Consider the following 21,442-nt stretch of genomic DNA (forward strand, 5'->3'; position numbering starts at 1 on the left):
GGTTCCACTGTAATATGGGAGCCAGTGATCAGGGTGGCTGAACTTTCACCCTGCCTCTGTGCTTTGGAGGAGAGCCCGTACTGGCCGGAGATTTATTCCTGAGGCGAGAATATCGCCCCCGGTCGACATCAATGTCCGTCAGCTCCGATGGCGACCCAAGGGAGATGTCAGACAGTACGATGGCCTCGTCATCGGACCAACCCTGACTAGTCTCTTCAGGTGGCAAAACCTTCACCTTCGGCGTCTTTGTCTTGGGGGGCTTAGAATGCAGAACCTTGTCAACAGTTGGAGCTTTACTCGCCTGCGCAGAAGGCGCCATATGGGGAGGGGCAGGAAGTACCCCAATATCAGCAACCACGGCGTTGTCCGACGTTGTGGGGAGAGCTGCAGGTTTCAAAAAACCACAGCAGCACAAGTGCACTGGCAAATTCAGGTATTAGTGCTGACACTAGCAACCTCCATTTGTGTAGCAACAGTGGCCAACTGTACCGGTTTCTGCAGAGCGGAAGTGAAAGATGTTGTAAACACAGGAGGCTACATGGCCTTAAAGAGCTTCTTGGCTTCACCATAGGGGATGCGCTTAGATGTTTTGATCTCCTGTATCTTCCGTTCCTCGAGATAGATGGTGCAGACCCGGCTCCAGACAGGATGACTCCCAGAGCAATTCACGCACTTCACAGGCGATGAACAATCGGCTCCTTCATGGGCAGGCTGACCACATTTACCACAAGTGGCTATCCCATTGCACCCCAACGTAGTATGCCCAAAGCGCTGACATTTAAAACGGCGCATTGGGTTGGGGAAATATGGCCGTACTGGCAAACGTAAGAAACCTGCTTTAACATGCTCTGGGAGTCTCGGGCAATTGAACGTGAGAATAAAAGAGTTGGATTTGAATAGGTCCCCATTGACTCGTTTCATATTATGCTGCATGTCAACAATAGCTTCGTCAACCCACTCAGATTTCAACTCGTCCTTGGGGATATCCACCAAGTCCCTACATGTCACAACACCCTTACTATAGTTCAAAGTGGAGTGGAGCTCGGTCTCGATAGCGTACTCTCCAAGACAGGCTGCTTTCCGAAGAGAAGTGACTTGACAGGAACTAGAAGTTTCAACTAACAGAGTCCCATTGCGCAGTCGCTTCACAGATTTCAGTGTTCCTGCAATTCCCTCAAGACCCTTGTGGATGTAAAAGGCAGAAGCCCTCTCAAAGCTACCCTCCTTCCGTTTGACAATCAAAAACACATTCTGGTTATCAGCATGTGCTCTGTTACGACAGTCTGATGAATCTCTAGTAACACCAGGTGCTGGAGGACTCACAGCACGAAGTCGCTTTTTCAATGGGGTGTGTTTTCCTACCAGTGGCCCACCCAATCCACTGGTAGGGGGAAATGTAGAGGTCAAATGGTCCATTGTGGTCCCACGAGCAGCTAGGGAACTAAAGGTCCGCTCAGACAGAGCCCCGCGTGCCTGAGTAAGTCTTATACAACTGGGGTGCGGCAGGTGCCCCAGAGGTTGCCCGTTTGCGACTGTTCCACCCCAACAGACATGCATCTTACAGGCGTGCAGCACACCGTAAGATTGAGGGGTTTTTATAGAGGTTTACCTTCCTCGCAATCCAGACGGTCAAGCCAAGATTACCATTCCCCGCAGCACACAACATTCCACCGCCGCGCCGTACGGTGGTCGCTGAAGCATGTCCGGGGGTTACGGTGACAGGAGACTGGCGGCGCTGACCAGTCCCCAGCTCAGGACCCCGGGGTCGCCAAGCCTGTACTCAGCAAATGAATGCTGAGCCCCTGGGGGCGTCTGTTGGTCACCAGAAGGTCTAATATGTTATCGCCACAAGTCGGTTCTCTGTTTAACTGCTCAAGGTAGTTTTCAGATAATGCACTTAAAACAATTTCACTGGATTCTTTGTCTCTGCCACCCGTTATAAATGTTTGAGTCTCCCAGGCTATATCCGGCAAATTAAAATCTCCACCCAGAACTATAGCATGGTCAGGAAATCTACTCGAAATATTTTCCAAATTATCCTTCAGGTGCTCTGCCACAACAGCTGCTGGGCAGGGGGCCTATAGATACATCCAATTACCATGTTTGAGCCTGCTTTAACCATGACCTTCACCCAAATTATTTCACGTTTCGGATCTCCGTCAATTTCCTTTGATACTATTGCACTTTTTATCGCTATAAACACGCCTCCCCCTTCACTGTCCAGCCTGTCTCTGAGGTATACATTCCAATCTGAGTTTAGAATTTCATTACTGTTTACATCTAGTTTCAGCCAACTTTCTGTCCCTAGTACTACATGGGCATTGTGACCATTTATTAATTAGAGCAGTTCTGGGACCTTTCTATAGACGCTCCTGCAGTTTACTATTACCACATTAATATTGTTATTCCCTGTTGCGTTTCGCCTACTACTACCTTGTCGCGTCTCAGGAGTTGTCTTGTTGGGCCTAGGGAGGGAATTTTCTAATGTAAAAATGCCCACATGTGCACTCCACACATACTCCGCTACCCTTGTAGCCGCTTCCTGCGTGTAGTGCATGCCTGACCTATTCAGGGGGACCCTACATTTCTCCACCCGATAGCGGAGGTCGAGAAATTTGCACTCCAGATCTCTGCAGAATCGTCTGAGCCTCTGGTTTAAGCCTTCCAGTCGGCTCCTAACCAGAGGACTGTGATCGGTTCTGGGAACGATACTACAAATAGTTAGCTCAGATTCCACCCCGCGAGCGAGGCTTTCCGCCTTCACCAACTCCGCCAACCGCCTGTATGAACTGAGGATGACCTCTGAACCCAGACGGCGGGAGTCATTGGTGCCGACATGAGCAACAATTTGCAGTCGGGTGCACCCAGTGCTCTCTATCGCCGCCGGCAGGGCCTCCTCCACATCTCGGATGAGACCCCCCGGGAAGACTGATTATTGATTATCTATGTATTTCCTACATTTCATGCTTACATACATGTATCAGCTGTGTCATCACAAGTCATGTCTGTTCTGTGAGACATGTAGTGGTGGAGATGGCACGGGAGATCTGTTGATGGATGTGTTGTGTAGGATGTTATTTATCAATACAAGCTCTGGTAATACTATCTGTATATTTTGACAAATCCTGCTTTTGACTGTGCAGATGAAGCACCTGTGGGTGACAAGACTGACTTTCTTACAGTGAGGTAGGTCTTTTGAAAGATGAATCTGTGGCTGCTTAACAGGACGGAATGAGTCAAAAGAACTGACTCACTCTATCTTGCTATCCCCACCTTGCTTCATGTGTCCTTTCCTAACCCTCCCCCCCCCCCCCCCCTTCCAATCAGACCAGGCAACTGCTTTCAATAATACATAGATAATCAATAATCAGTCTTGCCGTGGCAATAGAAGTGTACTTTTGGCTCTCTGTGTGGTTGTATATGTGGATGTGTGTACTTGTGTTAGAAAAAGAGCAAGAGCTCGAAAGATAGTGTGAATACTATTTTCTGTTATGTGTTTCTATGCTCCACACATTATTCTTCTGTAGGTGAGTGGCTACCTTTCCCTTATTTTATGTATTGTTCCATCCAGGAATTTCCGTTATTGTTATATAATGTCCACACCAACCACTTAAAATTTTGCAGTGTGATCAGTCACCACAATGAGGCACAAATAATACCACCACAGTATGTCAATACACTACTAAATACTCCTTAGATATTATATTATCTTATTTTAACTCTTAAATGGGTTCTTTAATTTTCTGTCAGTCATTGAACCATTCTGGCACAAATAACAGCACTTTTCTAATAACATTTACACACACACACACACACACACACACACACACACACACACACACACACACACACACACACACACACTCTTAACACAGGCCTTAACCTGAAAGATGTTTCTTTCAGACACTATAAAAATCTTTTATGCTCGCTCAACACTCGTTTGACAACACTTCTGAAGAACTTTGAAGATATGGTACACTCACGAGCTGCACTTGGCAGCTGTGACTCATAACGGAGGAGTGACGACTCAATTTTTCATGTAAGCAAGTGAGAAGTTGTAATATACAAAATGGAAACCAAACATTTTGAGCAGATGTTAGGTGATAATGTGTGGGGTGATCGTATTGGGAAATGAATTAACTCTGTATAGCTCTAACTTTGCACATTATTAAATAACTGCTTCGCGAAACAGTATTGTATACTGGGATATATCAAATAATGTTGTGGTGTTTTATTAAACAGACTGGCTTTGTATTTGGGAGGATAGATGTTCTAGCCCTCATTTGGCCATCTTGCTTTAGGTTTTCTGCAGTTTCCCTAAATTACTTCAGATACCGGAATGGATCCTACTATAAGATCACGGTTGACAGCCTATCCTATATATTACAAACTGCTGGACCTGTAAGAATGTAAAGGCATCTATACACAATGTTTTTTTCTTAAACTATAACACCACAACATGTCCCATATCATTTAAAAGTGATCTCTAGATCAATAAAACTACTGACACTGATGATGTTGCCGTTACTGCTGCTGCTACTATCACTACTACTGTCATTATTATTATTGTCAAATGCAATAAAAGCAGATACTGCCTACATGGTATCAAAACTTATGTTTTCTTTATGCTCTCCACATGCAGCATGGCAAATTTGGTAATCTTGAGAACAGCTGTAGTCTGGATTTTTGTTATAGGTGCTGGTCTGGCATAGTCTATTTGGAAATTTGACCTAAACATGTAAACTAATTTATGTTCAGATGAAACAACAATTTCAGGTGAAAGATCATTATGAGGATCTAATGCACAAATTCACAAATTTTCAGTATACTGTTCGCCTCAAGATTTATATTCCATAGTAATGTAGTAATCGCTGTTACTTACAATAGTGTATGCCATAAAAGTATTTCCTGGGTTTGGTTCAATAGACAATAACCGTGGTAAAATCTTCTCTTTCCAAACGGATATGCAGATTATTTCATGAACAAGGACAGGTATCTGAAATGAGCACAAGATGAACACAGCTGATGACATTAAAGTTTTGCCAAAAATTTTTCATGCATATTTTTGTTCGAGTTAAATGTTGGAGCTTCATTTATTTAATGATGTTAACAACAGACATCACCAGCATTAACAACTAAATCTGCCATTGACCAAATACCTTTTATTGTTTCTTACTCACACTACATTTCTGTAATCACATTCCTTTAGTAAGGAAGGAAAACAGAGTAAGGAAAGAAAGACAGAGTCAAAGAAGGAGAACGACAATAATATGGAGAGGTAAATGGATGAAGAGTCAGGAGTTGTAGTGGGACCTAATGTGGAAGTGTTATTTATGTGCAGTGGAACACATGTCAAATTGCGACGTAACATTTCATCATGTCCTCTCTGGAGTAAGAAAATTATTCTGTCGAACAAGGATGAAACAATAGTGAGAATGAGAATTCAAATATTGTAGTGGCTGTGATATCAGCTATTCACGATCTACTCTTTGACCTTAGTCGTGCTGTCTGCTCAATTGCCTTTCTCTATGTCTACATCTACATGGTTACTCTGCAGTTCACACTTAAATGCCTGGCAGAGGGTTCATTGAACCATTTTCATACTACTTATCTACCATTCCACTCTTGGATGGTGCGTGGGAAAGAGGAACACCTAAATCTTTCCATTCAAGCTCTGATTTCTCTTATTTTATTATGATGATCATTTCTCCCTACGTAGGTGGGTGTCAACAAAATATTTTCGCATTCGGAAGAGAAAGTTGGCGACTGAAATTTCGTAAATAGATCTCACCCCAAAGAAAACCGCCTTTGTTTCAGTGACTGCCACCCCAATTTGCGTATCATATCAGTGACACTCTCACCACCCGAGTCATATGGCTATCCTAGGGAATGTATCATACTGTACTGTATTTTTTATTTCCTCCTGTAAATCTTACACGTACAGTACATCAGATATTGAACAGGTCAGTGCAAATATGTCTTCATGTTTAGATGATGTTTTCTTTGTATTAATGAATACAATTTTTTCATTTCTCAGTTATAATTAAACTACTTTAATTAGAAAATTACAACTGAAAATATGAATACACTAACATTAATTATTAAACTCTTTACATGCTGCAAGTAAATAGTCATAGTTACATAATATTTTTGGGAATTGGGCTTATACGATTAACATGAACTTTCTTAGGCTCTGAAAGGTTTTGGAGGTGGTCTTCCAAACTGTAGAAGCAGTACATTAATAGATATTCATTTGACACTGCTCTAATTTTTTTTAGATCATTCATTAGTTTAATTTCTATTGGCAAGTTATTGTAAATAATATCACCATACAGTAATATTCCTTTTTGGTATGAACTGGTTTTTATTTGGAGCATTGTCTTGTGTTAGGCAGGTGAAGATTTCCATTTTTGAGGAGTACACTAGATTTGTTATTGCATATTTTTTTAACATAGATTGCTACTTGAAAGAGGAAGAATCTCCATCCTTTTAAATAGTGCTTTTTAAATAGTGCTCTGCTGGGTTTTTTCTTTTTATTTCAGCTATGTTTGTCATCATTCTTTTTAGCACTGTGAAAAGTTTTAGGCAGGATGGTGAGTTACACCAGAATGTGACCCCATACTTCAGAACAGAATGTGTATTATCATAGTAAACAGTCATTAGGCAGTCCTTATGACAACAGTTTTCAAGCACTCTCATTAAATAGCACATGGTACTTAGTCTCTTTAATTACGTATCAGTGAGAGCGTCCATCTAAGGTTCTGGTTATCTTGGAGCCAGATCCCCAGGAATTTTGTATTAGCTACACTTGCAACATTTATGTACAGTATGTAAATTTTTACATCCTCTTCACTGTTTCTCTTGACATTATGAAAATTTAACACCACTGTTTTAATTTTATGTATTATTAGTTTGTTTTGGCTGAACCAGCTAACGACTCTAGTTAATGTCACAGGCAGCGTTGTCTGTAACATTTCAATCTGAATAGTGTCTGGTTAATTTATTATCTTCTTGCTTGTGACCAGTACTCTGATGATTAATGCTACCGGACTGAATGTTGTCACATTGTGGATTGTTATTGTCAAGGGGCAGTTTTTATCAGTTTCTCAAGAGTTTCTATAAACAAGTCTTCACTGCAGTTCAGAAGATGTCAGAGACACACAGGAATTGTTTCTAGTTTGGGGGAAAATACTGCTGCAGCCTCAAAGTGTGTTCCAGTACAAAGATCAAATCCGTGTATAATTTCATTACTTATTTTCAACATTTTATTAATGAAAAGAGATATGCAATCATATTTTATATTTGCTCTGCAGTAACTTTTTGCCATTTGATACAATTAATTGTACACTGTAGAGCCAAACAAACAGGTACACCTACCAAATATCGTGTAGGGCCCCCGTGAGCACGCAGAAGTGTCGCAACATGATGTAGCATGGACTTAACTAATGTTTGAAATAGTGCTGGGGGGGGGGGAGGGGGGGGAATTGACACCATGAATCCTGCAGGACTGTCCATAAATCCGTAAGAGTACAAGGGGGTGGAGATCTCTTCTGAACAGCATGTTGCAAGACATCCCAGATATGCTCAATAATGTTCATGTGGGGGAGTTTGGTGGCCTATGGAAGTGTTTAAACTCAGAAGAATGTTCCTGGAGCCACTCTGTAGCAATTCTGCATGTGTGGGGTGTCGAATTGTCCTGCTGGAATTGACCAAGTCTGTCGGAATACACAATGGACACGAATGGATGCAGGTGATCAGACAGGATGCTTATGTACATGAGACCTGTTAAGAGTCATATTTAGACGTATCAGGGGTCCCATATCACTCCAACTGCACACACCCCACACCATTACATAGCATCCACCAGCTTGAACAGTCCCCTCCTGACATACAGGGGTCCATGGATTCATGAGGTTGTCTCCATACCCGTACACATCTATTCGCCTGATACAATTTGAAACAAGACTCGTCCAACCAGGCAACATTCCAATGTCGCTGTTGATGGCCCCATGCAAGGCATAAAGCTTTGTGTCATGCAGTCATCAAGGGTAAACAAATGGGCCTTTGGCTCCGAAAGCCCAAATCAATTATGTTTCATTGAATGGTTCACACGGTGACACTTGTTGATGGCCCAGCATTGAAATCTGCAGCAGATTGCACTTCTGTCACATTGAATGACTTTCTTCAATCGTCATTGGTCCCGTTTTTGCAGGATCTTTTTCCGGCCATAGCGATGTTTGAGATTTGATGTTTTACCGGATTATTGATATTCACGGTACACACGTAAAATGGTCATTCAGGAAAATCCCCACTTCATCATTACCTCAGAGATGCTGTGTCCCATTGCTCATGCACCGATGATAACACCACGTTCAAACTCACTTAAATCTTCATAACCTGCCATTGTAGCAGCAGTAACCAATCTAACAACTGCTCTAGACACTTGTTGTCTTATGTAGGTGTTGCCGACCACAGGGCTGTATTCTGTCTGTTTACATATATCTGTATTTGAATATGCATGCCTTTGGTTCTTCGTGTAATTCATCAATGGATACATAGTGTTCATTAATTGGAAATATGCTACAGTAATGCTTTTTAGCAATAGGAAAAAAATATGCCTGAAAATGTAGTCTTTGTGACTCACTGCAAGCTGATTTTAATGGATGTTTTTCCAGATTTTCAGAATCTAACAATGGAATCTCCGATAGGAATATGAAAAATGTAGAAAAAGACAGATTGCTACTTACCGTAAAGAAGACACATTAAATTGCAGACAGACAGCCTTCATCAGTAAAAGAGAGACACCAACATTCATACACACAAGCAAGCACACCTCATGCACACATGACCACAAACTCCAGCATCTTGGACCAGAATGCATGTGGGATGCAAACAGATATCTGGAGGGGGCAGGGAAGGGGAAGGGATAGTAGTGTACAGGTTGGGAGAGACACAAATGATATCTGGTGGAGTGTACAGGGACTAGAATGTCAACAGATGCAGTGTCAGGAAGTTGCTGTGAAGAGAGATGGGGAAAAAAGGAGAGGAATGAGGAAAGACGGGTGGATACGTTGACAGATGGTGGCAAATAACAAGGTGGGAGATGAGAATGGGGAGGAGATGATAGGTCAGAGGGGGTGGAAACTGTTGGGTGGATGGTGTGGGAGTAGTTACCGTAGGGAGTGGAGACTGTGTTGTAAGGATAACTCCCATCTGTGCAGTTCAGTAAAGTTGGTGATGGAGGGAAGGATCCAAATGGCTCAGGTAGTGAAACAGCCATTGAAATCAAGTGTGTTATGTTCAGCTGCATGTTGTGCTGCAGGGTGGTCTACTTTGCTCTTGGTCACAGTGCAGCTGTGGCCATTCATCCTGTTGGACACCTGGTTGGTAGTCATGCTAATGCAAAAAGCTGTGCAGTGATTGCAGCATAGCTAGTAAATGACATGGCTGCTTTCACAGTTAGCCCGGTCCCTGATGGGGTAGGATAAACCTGTTCCAGGACTGGAATAGGAAGTACTAGATGGGAACATCAGGCTGGTTTTGCACCTGGGTCTTCCACAGGGTTATCATCCTAGTGGCAAGGAGTTGGAATTGTCATAGGGATGGACTAGGATGTTGTGGAGATTGAGCAAGCAACAAAGCACCACTTTAGGAGGGGTAGGAAGTGTCTCGGGTAGGGTGTCTCTCATTCCAGGTCCATGATCATAGGTAATCAAAGTCCTGTCAGAGGATGTGCTTCAGCTGTTCCAACCCCCTCACAGATCAGTACTGGAAAGAAGTTGGCGAACCAGAAGATTCTTACCAGACGACACAGTATTTCTCTACAGGGTGTGGTGTGCATGATGTCCCAATGTATGAGAGAAAGGGGTTGGGGGGACAGGGAGGTGGGGAGGGATATTAGTCATGTTATAGTGGCCATCTCAAGATATACAAGTGCCCTGTGATGGGGTAAATATGAGGTGTGTTCAAAAAGTAAGATGACTTTATATTTTTATGAAAAAATATTTATTTATTCATCAATATTCATGTTTTGTCCTTCAAAGTAATCCACCTCACATACAATACATTGTGCCAACACTTCTTCCAATCCTTGAAGCACTTCTCATAAGCACTTTTTGGTACAGCCTTGAGTACTTCCAATGATGCAGTTTTTATTTCCTCAGTCATTGAAAATCTTTGTCCTTTCATAGGTCTCTTCAGTTTTAGGAACAGGAAAAAGTCACAGAGGGTCAAATCCAGTGAATATGGTGGTTGAGGCATGATTGTCATGTTGTTTTTGGCCAAAAAATCTCTCACAGACGAGGGGGGAAAAAGGACCCCTAAGGTAAGTCTATCCGCTCCCGGGATTGGAATGACTCCTTACCCTCTCCCTTAAAACCCACATCCTTTCGTCTTTCCCTCTCCTTCCCTCTTTCCTGATGAAGCAAACCTGGGGTTGCGAAAGCTTGAAAGTTGTGTGTGTGTTTGTGTGTTTTTATTGTGTCTATCAACATACCATCGCTTTATTGTTTGGTAAGTTACAGCATCTTTGTTTTTTATGTATATATTTCCAGGCTCCAAAATATGAGAGGTGATCAGAAAGCTCCTGGATTTTATGTTGCTTAATTAAGTTGGCACACTTTGAAGAATGCATGGTAGGGATGAAGAGGGATGGGGGCGAGTGATCATCTCTGCAACTGACACAGGCTGGTGGTTGCTCACAAGAGGAGTTTCTGTGAAGCGGCTAACCAGTCTCCACAATTTGGATTGTTCATAGACTGGCAAGATATGGCCAAAGCATTGATAGTTAAAACACTGCATTGGGGATGAGAAATAGAGATTCACAGCACAATGGTAGATGACAATTTTTCCTTTGTCAGGAAACAAACCCCCTCAAAAGCAGGGATAAAGGCTCTGGCATCAACCCTGTTGTCTGTTCGGCACTCACATACACCAGCGTATGAAGTGGACCCCCTGCTCCTCCAAGTTTTTGTATAATTCATCATCCATCAATAGTATTAAGTCCCAGTGACAAATGAAACCCTGTACCATCTTCATGCTTCTATACGGTATTATGGTGAAATGCATGTCACACAGGTTACTGGAAGAGAATAATACTTAAGACTGGGTAGGAGTCACTGTTTTGATTCAAACTGGTTACTGAGGAAAGAGATTCCTTCAAATATAGTTTCAATATTATCTACAAAGAACATAGGCTTAGTAGTTAGAAAGGACCCTCTGTTAGTCTAGGTGAAACCAAGTTCTGGTCGTTTATTTGATTTTGCTTCCCTGTGATGCCACGGAAATCTACTTTCACACATTCAGACCCATCTGCAGAGACTGCTGGTGCTTCACAGCAAGCACTAATAACTTGGGTCTTTTAACAATGTAAGATATCCACCATGATGCTGCCTATTCCTATTGAGGACTCTCCCCATCGGTGCCACTGAGTCATAGCAATAGCTACCTGGCTTGATGGTCATTACCAGGAATCATTTTGCCCCCCTCCCATAAAAAAACTGGCACTTAATCCTCAGTATGTGTGGGTAAGTAAATAATGCATTCCCTGTGTTGTCAGGGGACTACCACTGTGCTGGTAGCTGATGAACGCCCATCCTCACATGGGCAGCCTATCATGCTGGTTATTGGCGACGTTCCCTAATGGTCCTCATTTCTAAATGATGTTGAAATTTGGATGTCAAACCCAGATGAGGAGAATAAACATGAGTTAACTGAAATGAGTGTGGTAATCAAAGGTTTTGAAAAAAGCTGATAAGTGAGAGAAAACAATATTGGTGAACTGTAGACAAGCTAGGTTGTCTGCAGGTAATTTGTTCCACAAATCAACTCTGAGGAAAGCTACAGTCAGAGAATAAGATTGCACCACAGGGAAGGAAGAAGTACAGCCAATGAAATGGTTCAAATGGCTCTGAGCACTATGGGACTTAACATCTGAGATCATCAGTCCCCTAGAACTTAGAACTACTTGAATCTAACTAACCTAAGGACATCACACATATCCATACCCGCGGCAGGATTCGAACCTGCGACCGTAGCAGTCGCGCGGTTCCAGACTGAAGCGCCTAGAACTGCTCTGCCATACCGGCCGGCACTGCCAATGACTTGGGGCCCAATACTCGGCATGCACTGAAGAGTTAGAGTAAATAACTTTGGTGCCAGACAGAATATTATGATCTCTGTGGAAAAACAGGAGATATGTTCAGATTGATCTTGTTTTGTTACATTCTGTTATATGTACTTTTTTAGCGTTGAGTAGAGCTTGTGAAGATGGGAGTATGTCTGTTCATTAATCAATAAAAACCATTCCAGTGAAGAAAATGGTGTACACAATTATCATTGTCCTGTGGCATGTTTTACTACAGAGAAGCCAAAGGAGTTTAGCTGTTCTTCAAGGCTATGATAGGAGGTAAGTGGAAATGGATTAATTCCTGGCTGGGTTGACTGTGCCAAAATGGCCTCTTGAGCAGTACATAAAATTGAAGTGAGTACAATTCTCGCACTTTTCAAGAGCTTGCGGTCCTTAACTTTCAGATTTCATGGTCAAAACAAAAAAGGGAATAATAGTTTTCTCCAGGTCAGCTCATCAGATAAGCCATCTGGCTCCTGCATACTGATCTAAAGTGAGAAAGGTATCTTTTTTCTAGCTCGTAAAACCAACCATAATCATAAATATGGCATCAGGAAATAACCTGTTCGTACCTCTCTCGCCTAATGCCAATCCATTTTGTGTGCTGCGACTAAAGATTCCATTAAGAGTCATCCTCAAGTTGTGGGCATATCTGGTTTTTGAAATTATTAAATTATTTTTCTCTCGTTAAGTAGCCAAGAATTTTTCTACCTCCATCAATAAACGCAAGTCACACAAAAGGAGATTTTTACATCACACAGTCACAAAAGTTTTGCGAGCGCTCTGTGGGATGTGTACACTGTATACTCCTTGTGGGATCTGAAGAAGTATGAAAGTTCATAAGCTGGCTTTCATGTTCTAGTTATATGTCACCACTTACTTATTATGGTGTCCATTATATCACAAGTCATTATATTCACTCACTGAATTAATTCTATTAAATCCAGAATGTTCTGATGGTTTGTAGCAGACATTGTATGAGTAAAATTTCTATAGAATCAAAGAATGTAATCAGTACTTCAATAATTTATCAATCTTATATGGAAATCTGGCATACAGGTTCTAAGCAACACAAAAAATAATTGGATCGTTTTAGCGTTTGACACATGGAAAATTTGTAATAATTGCTCAAAGCCAGTCAAAATCTGTACTTTTAGCAAACCGTCTCTCCAAATTTTATATGACTTTTCAGACATCAAAAGTACTAGTAGTTTTGGGCTCAATACTTTAATTTGGTTATTGGAAAAAGTGGAACTCACATAATACCTCCATGGTATACAGTCACTGTAAAGAAACTTCTAAAGAAACAGAGATAACTGTATAATAGGTATAAACAAAGCGTAGGGCTATAGATAGAGAGATGCTGAATGAAACACATTTGGCTGTCAAGAGAGCAATCTGTGATGCCTTCAATGACTACCATAGCAAAATATTGTCATGACATTTCAAAAAATCCAAAGAAATTCTGGTTGTATTTAAAGGCTGTTAGTGACACCAAAGTTAGTGTCCAGTCCCTAGAGAATGAGACAGGAACTGAAACTGAGGGTAGCAATGCAAAAGCTAAAATGCTTAACTCCATTTTCAAATGTTCCTTTAAAAACCCAGAAGCACTGCCCCAACTAAATCGTCATAGCACTGAGAAGATTAATGAAATAAATATTGCTGACATTGTGTTGAGAAACAGCTGAAATCATTAAAACTGAACAAAGCTCTAGGCCCCGATGGAATCCCTGTCAGATTCTATCCTGAATTTGTGGCTGAGTTAGCCCCTCATTTAACTATAATCTATCATAGATCCCTCCAACAAAAAACTGTGCTCAGTCCTTGGAAAAAGGCACAGATCACACCCGTCTACTAGAAGAATAGTGATAAAAAACTACCGTCAATATCCTTGACACTGATTCACTATAGAATTTTAGAACATATTCTGAGCTCAAACATAATGAGGTACCTTGAACAAAATAACCTCCTCAATGTCAACTGACATGGATTTCAAAAAAATATTGATAATGTGAAATCCAGCACGCACTTTTCTCATGTGACGAACTGAAAGCTTTAGATTAAGGCAACCCGGTAGATGCAACGTTTCTTGATTTCTGAAAAGCATGCTTATTGTCAAGAGTACAATCACATGGGGTATGAAGTGAAATTTGTGACTGGTTTGAGTACTCTTTGGTAGTGAGGAAACAGCATGTTATCTTGGATGGAGATTGTCAGATGCAGAAGTAACTTTGACTGTACCACAGGGAAGTGTGTTGAGTTCCTTGCCCTTCATGTTGTATATTAATGACCTGCAGACAATATTAATAGTAAAATCAGCTTTTTGCAGATGATGTAGTTACCTATAATGAAGTAGTATCTGAGAGAAGCTGCATAAATATTCAGTCAGCTCTTGATAAGATTTCAGTGTGGTGCAGAAACTGGCAACTTGCTCTAAATGTTGAGAAATGTAAAATTTTGCACTTCACAAAATGAAAAAAACATCATATCCTATGACTAAAAAATCAGTGAGTCACTGTTGGAATTGAGCAACTAATACAAATACCTGGGTGTAACACTTTCTAGGGATATGAAATGGAATGATCACATAGGTTCAGTCATGGGTAAAGTAGTTGGTAGACTTCATTCATTTTATTGGTAGAACACTGGAGAAATATAATCAGTCTACAAAAGAGATTGCTTACAAAGCTCATGTGGCCCATCCTACAATATGCTTAAGTGTGTGGGACCCAGACCAGATGGTACTAACAGGGGATACTGAATGTATACAGAGAAGGGCAGCACAAATGGCCACAGGTTTGTTTAATCTGTGGGAGAATGTCACGGAGATACTGAAGGAACTGAACTGGCAAACTCTTGAAGACAGATGTAAACTATCCCGAGAAAGTTTATTAACGAACTTTCGAGAACCAGTTTTAAATGATTACTCTTGGGATATACTACAACCCCCTATGTATTGCTTACATAGCGACCATGAGGATAAGATTAGAATAATTACTGCATGCACAGAGGCATTCAGTCAATCATTCTTCCTGTGCTCCATATGTGAATGGAACAGGAAGAAACGCTAATAACTGGTACAGTGGGACATATGCTCTGCCAAGCACCTAATAGTGGTTTGCGGAGGACAGATTTAGAATACTAATTACAGAAAAATGGCTAAAACCCAAAACTCAGAGAGGGGTCGTTCTTGGTTAAAATCAACATCTATTGAAATTTTGTGCCAGCCACATAAGAGTGTTGCTAGAAACACCACTTTAAGGATGCATCAGGTTTGCTTTAAATCCATGTAGTAATGGTCTTATGCATTAGTTACCTTTGAGATTGGGCATGGTGAGTTGATGTTAGTCAAGAATGCCTTTAAGGCAACAAAGACACCATTGTCAACACCTCACTGAGTTTGAATGAGATTGTGTACTGTGTCTGCAAGAAACTGGATGTTCCTTCTGCAATATTGCAGAAAGACTTGGCAGGAAGGTAGCCACTGTATATGATTGCTGGCATGAGAATCTATGGTCACAAAAAGACAGGGCTCCAGGCATCCCTGTGACACCACTGAGGGGGAAGAGCATCGTGTTCGGCATATGCCTCAGGCACATCATACTGTATCTGCAGCAGCAATTTCAGCTGTGACACAACAAACTGTTACAAAACGGTTACTTCAAGGACAACTCCGAGTCAAACTGTAGCATGCATTTCACTGACCCCAAATACCACCATTTGCTGGTTTAGTGATGTCTAATGAGGGCTCATTGGAAGGCAGGGTGAAAGTCTGTTGTGTTTTCTGATGCAAGCGGGTTCTGCCTCTGTGCCAGTGATGGCCGTTTGCTGGCTAGATGGAGGCCAGTTGAGAGCCTGCAACTAATCCATCTGCGTGCTAGACACACTGGACCTACAACTGGAGTTATAGTCTGGGATGTGATTTCATATGACAGTGCTCTCGTGGTTATCCCACATACCCTGACTGCAAATTTGTTTGTCAATTTGGTGATCAACCTGTTGTGCTGCCATTCATGAACTAAATTCCAGGGGGTGTTTTCTAACAGAATAATGCTCACTCACATACCACTGTTGTAACCCAACATACTCTACACAGTGTCTACATGTTCCCTTGGCCTGCTTGATAACCAGATCTGTCTCCAACTGAGCATATATGGGACTCCAGCAGCATCCACAAACAGCATTAACTGACCCTGTATTAACTGGCAAAGTGCAACAGGCATGGAACTCCAGCCTACGAACTGACGTCCGGCACACATACAACACAATGCATGCATGTTTGTATGCTTGCATTCCACATTCTGGTGGTTACACCATTTATTAATGTAGCAGCATTTCACATTTGCAATGGCTTATGTCACACTTACACTAGCCTGTGATCTTGCTATTTTAATGACCTAAATATGTTATCCTAAACAAATGGATTCCAAAAATGTCATTACTCTACATTAATTATTTTGTGGTGTTGCGATTTTTTTTCCCCACATCAGTATATTCAGTATATTTCGAAATGGTATGCTAATGGGAAATGGAGATGGTGTATTTGTTGTAACAGACAAGAATTCAAATCCATCAAGATAAATATTGAAGCTGCATGAGAAATTGTTTCGGCAAGACTCAGTATAAAAGATGGGCTTTTCTATCAATCACCACTCCCCCCCCCCTCCCCACGGGCACTACTCCAGATGAAACCTAAAACTTTAAAGAAAATCTCAGTTTGCTAGTATGAATACTTCTCAATCATGCTTTCATCACTGGAGGAGACTTTAATCACCGAACAATCGGTTGGTATAATTAGCCTATAGTTTTTTAAGTTATGTGAGCGACTATACATATTGCAATACTTTACTAAATGTCTTCTCTGGAAACTACCTAGAACAGATATAATGGAAGCCCACTCATGATGGAAATTTATTGGTTCTCATAGTAACAAAGAAACCTCACTTCTAAAAATGGTTCAAATGGCTCTGAGCACTATGGGACTTAACTTCTGAGGTCATCAGTCCCCTAGAACTTAGAATTACTTAAACCTAACTAATCTAAGGACATCACACACATCCATGCCCGAGGCAGGATTCGAACCTGTGGCCATAGCGGTCACGCTGTTCTAGCGCCTAGAACCGATCGGCCACTCTGGCCAGCCTTCACTTCTAACAAGATGTCTAGATTGAAGTTGGTATCACTGGCCAGCAGACAATTACGCAACAGTGATTAATATAGTACAAAGACCAACTAAAACAAGTACAAAGATTTACATGTTCAGCAAGCAAGGTAAAGGCAGTAGTGCCATGTCTCAATGATGATCTTGAAACATGTAGAGCCATTGTGGCTGTAGTTTAGAAGAATAGTTGACTAAGCATTGGATATGTATGCACCTAGTAGAACTGTTTATGATGGGAAGGATTTACAGTATCTGTGAAGAAACTTCCTGCCTTTTTTTATTTATTTTTTTTATTAAAAAAAAAGATTACTGCACAATGGGTGTAAAACACAGCATATAAATGAATAGGGAAATGCGAAATGGGATGCGTTTGGCTGTCAGAAAGGCAACATGTGAAGCCCTCAATGAGTAACATAGCAGAAGCCTGCTGAAAGACTCCCCACAAAATCCCTAGAAATTCTTATCCTGTTGTTGTTGTGGTCTTCAGTCCTGAGACTGGTTTGATGCAGCTCTCCATGCTACTCTATCCTGTGCAAGCTTCTTCATCTCCCAGTACCTACTGCAACCTACATCCTTCTGAATCTGCTTAGTGTATTCATCTCTTGGTCTCCCCCTACGATTTTTACCCTCCACGCTGCCCTCCAATACTAAATTGGTGATCCCTTAATGCCTCTGAACATGACCTACCAACCGATCCCTTCTTCTGGTCAAGTTGTGCCACAAACTCCTCTTCTCCCCAATCCTATTCAGTACCTCCTCATTAGTTATGTGATCTACCCATCTAATCTTCAGCATTCTTCTGTAGCACCACATTTTGAAAGCTTCTATTCTCTTCTTGTCCAAACTATTTACCGTCCATGTTTCACTTCCATACATGGCTACACTCCATACAAATACTTTCAGAAATGACTTCCTGACACTTAAATCTATACTCAATGTTAACAAATTTCTCTTCTTCAGAAACGCTTTCCTTGCCATTGCCAGTCTACATTTTATATCCTCTCTACTTCGACCATCATCAGTTATTTTGCTCCCCAAATAGCAAAACTCCTTTACTACTTTAAGTGTCTCATTTCGTAATCTAATACCCTCAACATCACCCGACTTAATTCGACTACATTCCATTATCCTCGTTTTGCTTTTGTTGATGTTCATCTTATATCCTCCCTTCAAGACACCATCCATTCCATTCAACTGCTCTTCCAAGTCCTTTGCTGTCTCTGACGGAATTACAATGTCATCGGCGAACCTCAAAGTTTTTATTTCTTCTCCATGGATTTTAATACCTACTCCGAGTTTTTCTTTTGTTTCCTTTACTGCTTGCTCAATATACAGATTGAATAACATCGGGGAGAAGCTACAACCCTGCCTCACTCCTTTCCCAACCACTGCTTCCCTTTCATGCCGCTCGACTCTTATAACTACCATCTTGTTTCTGTACAAATTGTAAATAGCCTTTCGCTCCCTGTATTTTACCCCTGCCACCTTTAGAATTTGAAAGAGAGTATTCCAGTCAACATTGTCAAAAGCTTTCTCTAAGTCTACAAATGCTAGAAACGTAGGTTTGCCTTTCCTTAATCTTTCTTCTAAGATAAGTCATAAGGTCAGTATTGCCTCACGTGTTCCAGTATTTCTACGGAATCCAAACTGATCTTCCCCGAGGTCGGCTTCTACTAGTTTTTCCATTCGTCTGTAAAGAATTCGTGTTAGTATTTTACAGCTGTAACTTATTAAACTAATAGTTGTTTGGTAATTCTCACATCTGTCAACACCTGCTTTCTTTGGGATTGGAATTATTATATTCTTCTTGAAGTCTGAGGGTATTTCGCCTGTTTCATACATCTTGCTCACCAGATGGTAGAGTTTTGTCAGGCCTGGCTCTCCCAAGGCCATCAGTAGTTCCAATGGAATGTTGTCTACTCCAGGGGCCTTGTTTCGACTCAGGTCTTTCAGTGCTCTGTCAAACTCTTCACGCACTATTGTATCTCCCATTTCATCTTCATCTACATCCTCTTCCATTTCCATAATATTACCCTGAAGTAAATCGCCCTTGTATAGACCCTCTATATACTGCTTCCACCTTTCTGCTTTCCCTTCTTTGCCTAAAACTGGGTTTCCATTTGAGCTCTTGATATTCATGCAAGTGGTTCTCTCTTCTCCAAAGGTTTCTTTAATTTTCCTGTAGGCTGTATTATCTTACCCCTAGTGAGATAAGCCTCTACATCCTTACATTTGTCCTCTAGCCATCCCTGCTTAGCAATTTGCACTTCCTGTCGATCTCATTTTTGAGACGTTTGTATTCCTTTTTGCCTGCTTCATTTACTGCATTTTTATATTTTCTCCTTTCATCAATTAAATTCAATATTTCTTCTGTTACCCAAGGATTTCTACTAGCCTTCGTCTTTTCACCTACTTGATCCTCTGCTGCCTTCACTACTTCATCCCTCAAATCTACCCATTCTTGTTCTACTGTATTTCTTTCCCCCATTCCTGTCAATTGTTCCCTTATGCTCTCCCTGAAACTCTGTACAACCTCTGGTTCTTTCAGTTTATCCAGGTCCCATCTCCTTAAATTCCCACCTTTTTGCAGTTTCTTCAGTTTTAATCTACAGGTCATAACCAATAGATTGTGGTCAGAGTCCACATATGCCCCTGGAAATGTCTTACAATTTAAAACCTGGTTCCTAAATCTCTGTCTTACCATTATATAATCTATCTGATACCTTTTAATATCTCCAGGGTTCTTCCATGTATACAACCTTCTATCATGATTCTTAAACCAAGTGTTAGCTATGATTAAGTTGTGCTCTGTGCAAAATTCTACCAGGCGGCTTCCTCTTTCATTTCTTCCCCCCAATCCATATTCACCTACTACGTTTCCTTCTCTCCCTTTTCCTACACTCGAATTCCAGTCACCCATGACTATTAAATTTTCGTCTCCCTTCACTATCTGAATAATTTCTTTTATTTCATCATACATTTCTTCAATTCCTTCATCATCTGCAGATCTAGTTGGCATATAAACTTGTACTACTGTAGTAGGTGTGGGCTTCGTATCTATCTTGGCCACAATAATGCGTTCACTATGCTATTTGTAGTAGCTTACCCGCATTCCTATTTTCCTATTCATTATTAAACCTACTCCTGCATTACCCCTATTTGACTTTGTGTTTATAACCCTGTAGTCACCTGACCAGAAGTCTTGTTCCTCCTGCCACCGAACTTCACTAATTCCCACTATATCTAACTTTAACCTACCCATTTCCCTTTTCAAATTTTCTAACCTACCTGCCCGATTAAGGGATCTGACATTCCACGCTCCGATCCGTAGAACGCCAGTTTTCTTTCTCCTGATAACGACATCCTGTTGAGTAGTCCCCGCCCAGAGATTCGAATGGGGGACTATTTTACCTCCGGAATATTTTACTCAAGAGGACGCCATCATCATTTAATCATACAGTAAAGCTGCATGCCCTCGGGAAAAATTACGGCCGTAGTTTCCCCTTGCTTTCAGCCGTTCGCAGTACCAGCACAGCAAGGCCGTTTTGGTTATTGTTACACGGCCAGATCAGTCAATCATCCAGACTGTTGCCCTTGCAACTACTGAAAAGGCTGCTGCTCCTCTTCAGGAACCACACGTTTGTCTGGCCTCTCAACAGATACCCCTCCGTTGTGGTTGTACCTACGGTACGGCTATCTGTATCGCTGAGGCATGCAAGCCTCCCCACCAACGGCAAGGTCCATGGTTCATTCTTAAAGCAATTAGTGGCATCAAATTTAGTGACCAGACACTCATGGGTGACAAAGGAAATGAAATCAATCCAGGATAGCAAAGCAAAAGTGGAATGGTGTTCCATTACAAAGAGGTTCCAGGAGAACTTAACCAGTTTAATTCTTGCACCACTGCAAAAATGGAACATTTCTAGTATTCATGTGAAAGCTTTGTAAAAGGTTTTATCAAATGAAAAATCAGTACATGGACTACAATGACTACACACATATATGAACACACAAATTTACATATCCTAACACATCCCCTTAAATCAATGTTGACATGCAATATGAAGTTCGAGTGTACAATAACTCCTTCACCTATTTCAAAAGGCCACTTGTTCATTCCTAACATTGCTTAAGAGTTTTGTGAAAGTACAAGT

General features: G+C 41.3%; 1 protein-coding gene across 1 annotated transcript in view; it reads right to left on the reverse strand.

Annotated features, from left to right (window-relative positions):
• Window positions 1-21,442, reverse strand: part of LOC126194963 (zinc finger MYND domain-containing protein 10) — a 124,620-nt gene that overhangs the window by 95,161 nt on the left and 8,017 nt on the right. Inside the window, exon 3 of the mRNA XM_049933357.1 lies at window positions 4,883-4,996. Within this exon, the coding sequence (XP_049789314.1) occupies window positions 4,883-4,996 (114 nt within the window). The remainder of the gene's footprint in view (window positions 1-4,882; window positions 4,997-21,442) is intronic.

Source organism: Schistocerca nitens, chromosome 7 (genome assembly GCF_023898315.1).
Source record: "Schistocerca nitens isolate TAMUIC-IGC-003100 chromosome 7, iqSchNite1.1, whole genome shotgun sequence".
NCBI classification, from domain to species: domain Eukaryota; kingdom Metazoa; phylum Arthropoda; class Insecta; order Orthoptera; family Acrididae; genus Schistocerca; species Schistocerca nitens.